Genomic DNA, 12,521 nt, shown 5'->3' with positions numbered 1-12,521 from the left:
GGAACAGCTCTGTCCTGAGTGCCAGTGTGCATGGCAGAACTCAGGCACCCAGTTTGTTGGTAGTTAGACATTTTAAAATAAATCAAGCTCTTGGAAAACAAGCTCACCGTGAGCTACTTTGAGCAGCCCCAAAGGTTTTGTTCTGTGTAAGCACCCTTGAAAGATTACCAGGCCCTATATGTGTTCTCAGTCACTTCAGTAGTCTGATAATACAGAGAAGTGCCATAATCCTAAAATGTACCTTGTTGTAAACAGTATGAAAAGCCACAGGGCATGTTTTATGGCATTCTTAGATATTAATAGCTTATCAAAGGTTGAAATGGAGCTACTGAATGGAGTCAGTTCAAATGCCTTAATTTATGACCTAACTTCTTATGTGAACAAAATGCTAATTGTGTCTCAGCTGCTCCTTGTAAAATTGCTCTCATATTGATTTTAGACCTTGTTGCCAGAGAAACAAAGGGAAATAAGCTCTTTTTGTCCAGGGTCGGGTGGGGGGGAGCTGTCACAGAAACAGCCAAAACAAATCAAACCAAATATCCCAGTCCCTCTGATATCCCTCTGATATACGTCCTCCCGACTACAACTTTCCCACTCTCTGGTAACTGGAGATTGTCTGGAGTCCTTGAACAACATTTTAAAGTGCTTTATTATATGTTTCTAAGCTGAGTCAATGCTAGCAGCAACTGAAAGACATTGCCTTCTAACACAAGAGGCCAAAAAGTCAGTACCTTACTAAAGTCCATAGACATGCAAGCATCACAGTGAGAAGTGCTTGGCCTACTGCTGGACAGCAGCAGTGCTAAATGATGGGATGTGCTGACAACACCCATACATGGACAGACAAGTCTGTCACTCAGGTCATTGGATGAGTGTGCAATGAAACTGCTGTTCCAGCATCACACTCGGTGGGGTAAATAATTACTAAATTTCTGCCATTTCCAGAATGCAAAGTGCCTTCTCATTATGGCCCAGAAGCAGTCTCAACATTTCTTACTTCTGAGAAATTACTTCAGTTTTCAATACTAGCCTGCTCATTTGCTGGTGATGTTTCACAGAATAACAACAGAGAGCATTGCACCAATTTCTCACCAGAGGCAAGACACCCTACAAAAGAAAGCAGCTGTTACTGGCCACTGTTCAGTCAGCTGTGTCCTAAACAATAATTTCTCCTGGACCATATTGCTAAAAAGAAAAAATTAGGAAAAAGAACCTTCAAGGAAACATTGTGCATTGAAAATATAAAGGCTCAGTTGCCAAGGCTGCCATTTGTCACTGAAGTGTGAAATAAAGCAGTATTTCCCCAACTGAGTCTTTTGAAATTCATCTGAACTTCGGTAACAACTTCCTGACTTTCCTGAATGAATTTACACTGTGCCTCTTCCTCATCCTATTCTGACACAGGAAACAGAAAAGACAGAGCAGGTCTCTTTCATAGGATCATAGAATCACAGAATGGTTTGGATTGGAGGGGAGATTTCTTGAGTCATTTCCATTGCCCCAGTGGTGAACTGTCCTCTTCAGGACTGCAATTACTACCTCATCGTATCAAGCAGCTCCAGTGGCCACTGCAGGCTGCTAGGGCATAAAACCATTCCACTCGCAGCAGGCACAGCTGTCTTTAAAGGAGCAGGTTTGGAGTTAGAGGTGACATGTCTTATTGGCAGTGCCATCGGGTACAACATGTGTTTCTTGATTTTTTGGGGGCGTGGATATTGGCCGACAGGGAACGCAGTGAACGTATCTCCACTCACAAGAGAAATGCCGGCAGTGATGTAGCCACCAACATGGAACCTCATTTTCTCTCGTCCTTCTCCATTTCACATTCACTGTCTGCACTAATTCTTTGTATTTCACCTGCTCACAAACAAGAGACACTGAGGAAGGCAGATTTTACCTCCTCTCCTCACAGGTGAACCAGGTCATATCAAGGGCGCAGCAGCTTAATTTCACAATGTATCTGCAACGTATCCTTGGAGGACAACATATCTTCTGTGTCAGACCAGATGGAATTTTATGTTTGAACAGAAATTTCACCTTTTCCACACAAAATTTAAAAAATTCCCAACTGATAAGAAACTGATTTTTTTTCCCTGCTTCTTTTGTTTTGGAAGTCAAACTGAAAGTTAATTACTTGCGTATCTCTCCTCAGAGCTCTTTTGATTCAGCCACTGAACCTTAGCAGAAGTTATATTTAACCCAGTCATAAAACTTCTCCCAGTATATGTTTATAAAACATCTTTAATGTCTTTTCTAAAGAATATATTTAGTTTGTGGTAAACAACAGTAAGCAAGTCAGCCTTCCAGCAAGTTCTCTACTTTTTTGAACACTGTTAATGAACAGAGGCACTACAGAGCTGGCAAGAACTTAATAGGTGCTGCAGGGCTCAATGGGCACCCTACTAGACTATATCTATATGTTATTTCATTATTAGCTATATTAATATCTCTAAGAACAAAGAGCCAACTGGCAGTTCTATAATATGCGAACAACCCACAAAAGAACTGGCCTTTCATCTCTTTCAGCCAGCAACAGCATTTTGAGGCTTTTATATCTCTATGTGAGATGTTTGTTATGCTAGATATTACTCCAGGTTTGTTCCTTGCCCACCCCGTCTTTCCCCCCCACACTTCCCATATTTAAAGGTCACAGACTTGATAAATCCAGAACCTCCTGACAAATAATTTTATGTGTTGAACTTACACAAGGTTTGAGTCATCTGGACCCATTCCCTCCTACCTCAGCTAGTTTACTGAACACCAATCACACGACTGTGACTTTGCATTTTGTTTGCTTTGATCCAATTATCTAATACAAAGCTCCAGCAACTATTGTCAGGGCTGACAAATTAACACTCTGCTGTCTAAGCAATGAAGCCACTGGGGCTCGAAGCACAAATCTAACTGTTTCCTGTTCTCTGACACCAGATGCAGTAAATTACATTTGCTCCCAGATCCCTGAACTCCCAACCCTCTATTCACGATCACCAGAGCCAGTTCCTGGGCGGGACGGAGCAAGCAGAGTAGCTGGTAAGTCTCAAGGAGCAAAGCTTTATAATACCAATCCAGTAGCCATGAACTCTTCTTTGTTATATTTCCTTAATTGGTCTGGAACCCGATATCATTTAAATGCCAGGAAATGCTGTTTGATACATATTTTTCAAATAAGTCAAGGCTTTTTAGGCAGCAGAGAGCACTCTCAAAACACTGTATATTGACCAAACACAAGCAGCGTAGGAAATGTGTCATTTTTTGTGTGTGAAAACACTTAGTTCCTTCCATCTCTGCTTAGAAAAATACACAATATCCACACCATGGTTTTACCTCCTCCACTGTACCCAAGTGACTCCCCTCAAGATGAATGAGACATACAAGCACTCACAAGCCTCCAGTCATGCTTCAAACTTAAATGCCACTTTATACCACTTTGTTACCATTCTTTCTTCTCAAGAAAAAGTGTGGGGAGAACTATAATGATGTGTTTTGTGCTTGCAGCCATACAGAAAGCATTGTAACGCTTATTTTCAGACTGTGTACGTGTCCTAAATGTACCGGTGTGATCGTTAAAAGCTGCACGTGTTCCTTATTTTAAAGAGCCTTCTTCTCTAAACAGCGTGTTCCCTATCTCAAACCAAACTGCTTGTGGCTACTTAAGAGGTGTCTAGAGGAATAAGAAAAGAAAAGGTGGTTATCAGGAAGAACGAGTTAGTAAGCATAACAAAGTAGCTTTTGCAGCTGAGACACTGTAGACCACTATTGGATATGTCATTTTGTTCAGATAAAATGTTCCTATTGCAAGCTGTACTAAAAGCTTCTCTTCCACCAGTGCTTACCCTAATCTGTCTGAAAAGCAAGTTTTTCACTGTATGTTTTGTGCCATTTTGTCGATACCAAGAATGCAAACATTTATTTCACTCTTTGGATGACCAAGAAGCCTTGTTCACATATCCCTTGAGAAGAGTATTCTGTGTATGAGAAGACACTAGCACATGTCTAGCTAACAGTCTACAAGGGTAACATCCATCTTAATATATTTCCAAAGTCTATTAAGATTTTTAAAAGAATAGCCTCAGAATCCCACAGTTTAAAGCAATAGGGAGAAGCCAGTTCTTTTCATATGTACATTGGGATCTTGTTGTCATGAAGCACTGTGTCATGTTACACTTTAATTAAAGCTTGTACAGAAGGCTTGTCCCCATGAATACAGGCTGTCATCTTCTAGTACTGCTTTCAGTTTCAACTCCATTGTCAGACAGCTTTGTATTGTGTTAACAGAGCACATTTGCAGTAAATAAGCTCTAGCTGAATAAATTTTATAAATCTGATTAGTTCAGTTCTCAGCTATGTTGACAAGCTGGACTGCTAGATTTTCCTGTAGAGAAGCAGCATTGTGCATATCAGTGGATAAACAGAGTTCTGTTATTCATTTCTCCCATGGCAATGTGCATCACTAGTGAACAGCTTTCCAAGACTTTCAGATATATTTATGCATTTACTTGCAAAAGTGGCTTTGATGTGATCTCCAGGGTAGGTCATAAAGCACAAGTTATATCAGAAACACTACTGCTAAGTTATCACAGATAAAAAGAAAATGTTGACAGTGGCAAATGTTTAAGCTAATTTGACAAACATCAAATACACAAGGACATGATCACCCTTGTGAACTTTCTAAATCAGGTCTGTCTTTAGCACAGAGAGTTCCTGGAACTTGTTGATCAAATTCTTCCTAATATGTAGGAAATTGTCAGCTACACCCATTCTACAGTATCTAAACTTTTCATCTAAAGATATAGTGGTGTTCATGATGCACCACGTGATTAATTACATAATGCTGATGAGAGATTTCATTTTGAGAATACATTTAAAAATATTCTACTCCATGAGAATAATAAGACTGAAAGAATGCATTTTATGTGTAGTTTTTAATCGTAATGGTGTTTAAAATACAAACATATCAAGCTACACTGACCCTTGGGCAAATTATTCTATGTTCACTTGAAAAAAAAGGCAGGAAGAAAGCCAAGACACCAGTTTTTGGTGTCTCAGGTAAGAAAAATCATGATTATGCTATTTAGATTCATTGGTGAAGATGGTCATCATAAGTTTCACAAACACTTCTCATTGCTTGTGGTAGTTCGTAAGTGTCTGTGCTTGTCTGTTCAAGAATGTCTTAATCTATATGCAAGGAATATTTAAACTGATGAACTCTTCTGCCTCTGGAAAATCCGTCAAGCCTTTACACATTTTTCTTTGAAAAGCTCTCCAGTGAGATGCCATTTTGTCTCAAAATGAGGGTTAGAGTGATGAATACTATTCCTGCTATGTGGTCTCATAGTATTTTCGACTTATTGCTGCGTCTTTTTTAACTGCTAGAAAAGTTTATTTGCTATTCTAAAACAGCATCCCTCACACACGTATTTTTATCCATTGTTTCATGGTGCTTTGAAAATTGGTTCATTATTACTTTTTTCTTCACCTTTCCCCTTTGGAGACGATGCTTAGGCTCATCCAAAGAAGGGTGGGAGCTCCTCAAGGCCATTTAATGTATTCTATTACCTTGCAAACAGAGATCACTGTTGAAGTCTTGGTGTGGAAGAAGAGATCTGTCCTGTCACAAATCTACAGGAAAAATTATCTCATTCCCATGTGATTTTGTTTTTCTACTTGCAGAACAGGGTTAAAAAAAAAAAATGGTTATTCACCCCTCTAAAATGTTTTGAATGCCATAGATGGAAGAGATAAGCAAGTGTAAGTGTTTATCAAGTCTGGGTGCTACTTGCAGCAAACAAAACTTCTTACCAGCTAACTGGTAGTTTGATGACAGAAAAGGAAAAGAATATAAACAGGTTGCTGGAGATTAGTTTAATTAGATTTAGTTTTAGTTATTATTTAATTTTGAGGCAAGTTCAGAAGGGAAATAGTGAGGCCAGACTGCATGCTGTCACTTCCCTTTGTCTAAAGTACACCTAACCTAAGTGCTCTTGGCACTCCTGACTGACCAGAGGCAGCCCCACATAGTGTGAGTTGGAAGACTGCATCCCATCTGACGCAGGTATGTCTTGCCTCCAACTACACAAGAAGCTGTAAATTAGTAACTATCTCTGTTCACAGCATTGCATTCCACTTCTAACGTAAAGCACTTGACCCTTTAGAAGCAGCTGACAGGAAAAGGGGCACCATAGTTTTCTTTGTCTGTTTGGCAATTAACCATTCACTGGCTTTTTTTGTTGTAACATGCACTTCCTTTCTTGTTTTCATTCAAGCTTTGTGCACCATGGAAATTAATGTGGAGAAAGACAAACAGACAGGAGAGACCAAGATTGTCTCTGCTTCACCTGTTGGCCCAGATGAGGCCCATCAAAGAGGATTCAAAGTCTATGATGATGGTACCAAGGTAGTCTATGAGGTTCACTCTGGTGGCACAGTGGTAGAAAACGGAGTACATAAATTAAGCTCAAAGGACGTAGATGAACTTATGCAAAAAGCTGGACAATCAAATGTAAAAGGAGGGTATGAAATAATGACTGTGTCAGACAGAAATGCAGTAGCTGATGGAAACCTTAGCCATATGAAGGAGCAAATGCTCTTCAAGGAGGCAAAGCTGGAAATGGTACACAAACCAAACAAAGGGCATGCTGTGAATTCCCAGCCCCAAGACAAACCCCGTGGTGGCGAAGTTCCAGAAGCCAGTGCAGATCAACCAGTGACAATGATATTTATGGGCTACCAGAGCATTGACGATGAAGAGGAGACGAAAAAAGTGCTGGGCTATGATGAAACCATCAAAGCAGAGTTGGTTCTGATCGATGAAGACGATGAGAAGTCTTTGAGAGAGAAGACAGTGACAGACATCTCCACCATGGATGGGAACGCCGCTGAGCTGGTCTCTGGCAGGCCCCTGTCAGACACAACAGAGCCCTCCTCTCCTGAGGGGAAGGAAGAGAGCCTGCCCTTGGAAGCTGCCCCAGGTACACAAAAGAAAAAGCGCTGTCAATGCTGTATTGTCATGTGAACACCTTCTTCTTCCCCACTCCGGCAGCTCCTGCTCCATCACTTACCTAGACCTCATTGTTCTTCTAGCTGCAATACTGTGAACTGGAAGTGAATGCCTCCATTGCCTTGCAGTTGGGTTGCTTTGATTTCTAGTTCTTCAGGAAGAGGAACGCATGGTTATTTTCCCATCAGATGCACACTTTGGGGTTCGAGGAGTGGTTGGAGATTTTATTTTATTTTTCTCCTTAATATTGCAGAGTGAGAGATAAGTGGGAAATGGAACAAATGTTTTCATATTTATTTGATCTATACATATATATAATATATATAATGAAAACACTTTTTACATTTTCTTTGGATATCTGGCAGGCTTCATCAGTTTCCTAGGATTTCATGGGAGTCTGAATTTCACAGCAGCCAGATATGAGAGCCTTAAAGAATGTCACTTCTCTTTTTTAAGACAAAAATCACATTTAAATATTATTTTATAGATGCTACTTTTTATTTCTCAGGGGAAGACTTAGATCATTTTACTATTTTAATTTCCTAAAACTTCCTTCCTGAAAGGTTTGCATAGTTTTGTTTTATAGTAACTTTTCAGTTTAGTTTGCAGTGTCACAAAAATCCATCAGCCATTTCTGCTTATTGGTAATACCAAAAGTGGACCTTAATTATTCTTTCTAGAAAACATATGAATGATAATTTTGCCTTATATAAATCTTCCAGATTACAGTATTGTATGTGAACTTCATCTCCCCAAATTACAACAGAAACTAACTTGACAAGAAAAAGATGCAGCTGTAACACCAAGTGAAATGGGGTTACTGATCTAATTACTTGCCTTTCAGTAACTCTGCCAATGTTATATATGAAGTTTCCTGCTGAACTCCAGTAGAGGAGAGATACTGCTTTCTATTTCCCTAGAATATAAGTAATCTTCTCTCACAATCTGACCCTGCTCGCACTGAATTCAGTGGGGAAATTCTCAGTGCTGGAAATGTGGGCAAGGCCAGATTTTTATTCTGCATTAGGAAACTTTTGTTTTTCATTGAGTGCACCTCCAGTGCACTGACGTACTGACAAGTGATGGGTCTGATCCTGCCATGCTTACCTAGCCAAAACTCCCCTGGAGGCCTACCAGAGTTTTGTTTAAGCAGCTGTTTCAGAAAGCGATCCTAGCGCCGTAAGGCTGACATTTTAAAAATGGTGGTTTTGGATGCTTCACTTCCTGGTGTGGGATACTTCAGAGAGGCCTGATTTCCAACAGATTTTTCTTCTGCCCTCTGAAAATCAGGCCTTCAAAAAAACGTCTCAAAGTTAAACTTTAAAAAGGTGAATGCATTCAAAATCAATAGATGTCTCTTTATTTCTCAGTCCGTTGTTTCTTCTAACTACAACGAAAAAGCAGCCAGCTTTTTCGTGGTAAGATACTATGAGCCTGATTCTTGTCTCACATTGGTTTTGCTTAGGTGCAACTTCACTCTGGTGAAATTAGTCTGGATTTGTAACAGTAGAAGTGAGACTGAAAATCAGGATTTGTGTTTTCTGATAGTGTTAAAAATACTGAAGAGTATTTTGAAGTGTCTTTGAAACTATCAGACTTTAAAAATGAATACAACAGAAAAAAATATATTTAAAAGAAAGAAAGAAAGTAACAACAAGCCTCTTTTCATTCTGAGGTGGTTCCTATGGTATTTCTGTATTTTCTTGGATGGTGCTTTTACTGCATTAATTGTTAGTTCAGAGCATCTGATTAAACAGTTCTTGCTCTGTACTCTTTTCTTTCTGTGCCAGTAAAAAAGACACTTGCTCATTACAAAGGTTATATGAGGCACACTAAAAACAGACACAAGAAAATGCAAAAGGTAGTTCCTATGTATGATCACTTAGCTGTCAATACGGAGTCGGTCAATGTAACTTTTCATCACTGCCCAGGTTACAGTAATAAAAAAAGAAAATTGGTGATTAAGAAAAGAGAGCTACATCCATCTGACACCTGCAGGAATTATGCTGGCCTCTGAATTTTGCTTCAGTGGCCTGATTTAACATGTAATAGATTTCTGCATGTTCCTCAGCCTCCTCTGGGGCTTTTGGATGAGAGAAGGACCAAACCCAGCAACAGAAACTCTGAAAATCATCACTTGACTCAGGCCTATGTGATTAACAGTTGTATCAGAGAAGAGAATGGCTGCAAGGTTGTGCACTGTGACAATTACTACCAGTGTCTGTTTGCTAGAAACTGTGTTGGAGATTAGCAACCTGTATTTTTGTTGGTCTGGAATGTTTTGGGTTTGTTGTTGGATTGTTGGTTTTTTTGCTTTGTTGTTGTTGTTGTTGTTGTTGTTTTTCCAGAAATGGTAACTATTTACAAATCTCGACACTTCTTAAATCAAGGCCATGAGCTTTCAGCTCTATCACATGGCTTCATGAGGCGGTCCTCAAGTTTAGCAGACCAAGGTGTGGGTAGTTGACCCTGGAGGCTGAGCTATCCTAACTCATCCTATTACTACTCATCAGCCTGGCCGTGGTAATCCAGACCCTGACACCATCACACAGAACCATTTCAGGGCTTTTTGTGCATTTCCAAGGAGCAATGTGAAGTCACTGCAACTTAGCTGAGGAGCACTGACCCATGCAGCTTTAGTCACATCATCATTGCTTGCTCCACTCCAGGCACTGTGCAATGGGGAAATAGCCAAGGCTTCAGCAGGGCATGCTTAGAACTTCAAGAATTGCAAGAACATTGTGACATAAACCAGAGGGACAGTAAAACAGTTTTTACTTCTTTTCTGCACCATGAAAGCCTCTGGAGTCTGACTCAACCTACTCAGGAGCCAGTGTGAGGCCTGCAGACATGCTTTGCAGTAGTTCTGTCATTCTGGGGCCAGCATACCTCACCTCAAAAAACATCTTCTGCATCTCTCGTCCTGGTCTGGCCAGTCATTCCCCCTCTGGGTGTGATCCTGCCTTCATGGCCACCCTGGCCTCCTCACCTCTTCCCAGGCCAAACGTTTTCCCTACCACTCTTCCCCTTACAGACATTTTCCCCACAGTCCTCTGCTCATGACATTTGGATTTGACTGAGGACACTCTCGGGTACCACTCCTTATCTGATCTGTCCATCCTTCTCTTCAGCCTTGCACTCCCCAGTCAGATGATCTTCTGGTTCAATACAGACTCAGCTTTTTGGGGATGACTCCCTTAGTGGCCAGCTTTGGGAGATGCATGCTGAGGCTGGGACCAGAATACATCTGAGACCATGTGACATTTGAGGCACAATGTAGTAGGGAGATGGTGGCGTGTAAGAGCTCAGAAGTGGCCCTTCAGTGGTTAGAAGTAGAGCACAAGCCTTAAAACTTAAACCTGCCAAATACCTACTGCTCAGTACCTGTAGCTGACATTGAGTGCCTAGGAAGGCCAGTGTTTTTTGTGTTCATATGAACTTCATGGTTCACGGGCCATGACAGATCAAAAACAAAAACCTGAAGGTGAGTTGCAAAGGGTTTGTCTTTGTTAGTCAATGGTAGTTCCATATCTGAGGTCAAGCAAAACAGAAAACAAAAGCAAATCAGTCTGAACTCTGAGAGTCTTAGCTACACTGCCTGAAACATGCTTATTCCAATCATTTTCTTCTGCAAGTGCAACAGCCTTGTTGGACATCAGCTTGTCCATACTAGCCATTAGACTGCAGCCAAATTACATGGGAATTCAAGTGTGTTAGTATATGCTGATGAATGTAAACTGATTTCCAGGGCTTCTTTGAGCTTTGGAAGGCATGAAATTTTCTTCATGCCCTCAGACAGAAAGCAGCCAGTGGAAATATATGCACAATCAGATCTGAAGGAAAAGGTCCACTCTACAGTAAAGCAGAGAGAGATTTCATAAGGATCGTAACGGGAGTTTTTTGTATTGTTTTGAGCAAACTCCCTGTCTGTTTATCTTATGCCATCATCTGTACATTTTCTATTTCAGCATGAAGAGATACAAAAAGGTACAGTCAGAAACTGATTCAGTGTTAACATTTTGCCACAACGAACTGCTCGCCTTAATTTTTGTAAGGAAAACAAGAAAACTCTTTTCAGCATATCTTTTCCTAAACTGGAAAAAAGTAACCTATGAAACTTTTTTATATTTTGTATTTTCTAAGTTTCTATGAACCCAGTTTCCATGTTGTCCCTTGTTTTCATTCAGGGACTGTTTATTTTCAAACCACTGCATCCTACTTCTTCTTTTTTTAAATAAAAAAAAACAGAAGAAAAATACAAATCAGAAAACACAACATTAGAATTAGTGGCTAGGCAATCTCTTTCAATTACAAGAATATCAATACAGAAAGAAAAGAATTACAGGGTTATTTTCTTTTTTTATTTTCCCGTGGCTGATGTACTGTATGGTATATGTTTACAGAACTCCTTTGGTCTGCCTTTGTGATGTTATCTAAATGAATGACAAAGTAGGTATGATGTGCCATTTGACAGTTTGCCTTAGAACTCTTGGGTTTCCTTCTTTTTGTATCTTCGTTTCTTTTTTTTTTTTCCCACTTTTTTTTTTTTTTTCCCCCCCAAAAAAGTGCAGGCTGTATTCCAAAGCTGTATAAACACAACATTATCTTTCAATCCCCAGTAAGAGAAGAGTGCACAAGCCCTTCTCCATGAAGCGAACCTGTAACGGTGCAATAAAAGTCCCCCGTCCTGCAAACAGAAACACATATGTCTAAGCCCAGTGTACGTAGGCCTATTTCAGTCAACAGGACTACACATGGGAGGAACGTGTGTGTAGATGTCTGCAAGACCAGGGCATGAGTGATTAATACAGGGTGTAGTTTGGGTGTTATTTGGGTACCTGCACCGCTTTCATACATGCTGAGTTTGCCCAGAATGGTCTAAACCTAGAGGCTAACTCTGAGTGTTGCTACTTCTGCTAAGAAAAACATAAAGCAAGATGGTGCTGAGCATCCAGTGGGATCAGGTCCTGAGTCAGCATTGCTACCATGGCAGTGGTATTCTTGAGCAAACATTCAGTGGGACTTCCCTCCTGACAACTATTTTATCAGTCCCCTGCCGTTCTATCTAAGTTCACTACTGATTCTTCATGCTTAAGATCAGAAATACAACTTAATTTGGGCAGGAAGATAGCATAGTGAGTCATTAGAGAAATAAAAGGTGTTCTACAATTTGTCTTAGTCCAAAATCTAAATGGTGTACTTGGAAAGTAAGTGGGGATATAATAGAAAATGTAGTATTTTACATTTGCGTATTTTTTTAATGAATAAGTATTTTTGTAATGAGATACAAATCCTAAATAGGGATTTCAGTTTCTGAATATCATCCTACCTGTGACATTGAGCCTTTGAACTTTTTCATACATTGATGACAATGCCCAGCTTCTTGGGATCTTTTGTAGACCTAACCACATTTTTGTCCAGGATCACAACGCTTTTTAAACAGTAACAGTATAAGAGTAGTATCCAAAATGCCTGCTGTGAACACAGCTAAATGAATTCATTTATTTTCCCTTCCTTCTCCTCC

The 12,521-nt window shown here is 40.0% G+C and overlaps 1 protein-coding gene across 5 annotated transcripts in view; it reads left to right on the top strand.

Annotated features, from left to right (window-relative positions):
* PALM2AKAP2 (PALM2 and AKAP2 fusion) overlaps nucleotides 1-12,521 on the top strand; it is a 248,699-nt gene that overhangs the window by 108,256 nt on the left and 127,922 nt on the right. For 3 of the 5 annotated variants that reach the window (XM_048932435.1, XM_048932436.1, XM_048932437.1), the window contains exons 6-7: nucleotides 2,929-3,030; nucleotides 6,264-6,968. The exons of 1 other annotated variant lie outside the window; for it this stretch is intronic. In XM_048932435.1, coding sequence (XP_048788392.1) covers nucleotides 2,929-3,030; nucleotides 6,264-6,968 — 807 coding nt within the window. The remainder of the gene's footprint in view (nucleotides 1-2,928; nucleotides 3,031-6,263; nucleotides 6,969-12,521) is intronic. One more of the 5 variants, XM_048932438.1, reaches the window with a different exon arrangement.

The sequence above is a fragment of the Lagopus muta genome, chromosome Z (assembly GCF_023343835.1).
Source record: "Lagopus muta isolate bLagMut1 chromosome Z, bLagMut1 primary, whole genome shotgun sequence".
NCBI lineage: Eukaryota > Metazoa > Chordata > Aves > Galliformes > Phasianidae > Lagopus > Lagopus muta.
This window is presented reverse-complemented; position numbering and strand designations above follow the sequence as displayed.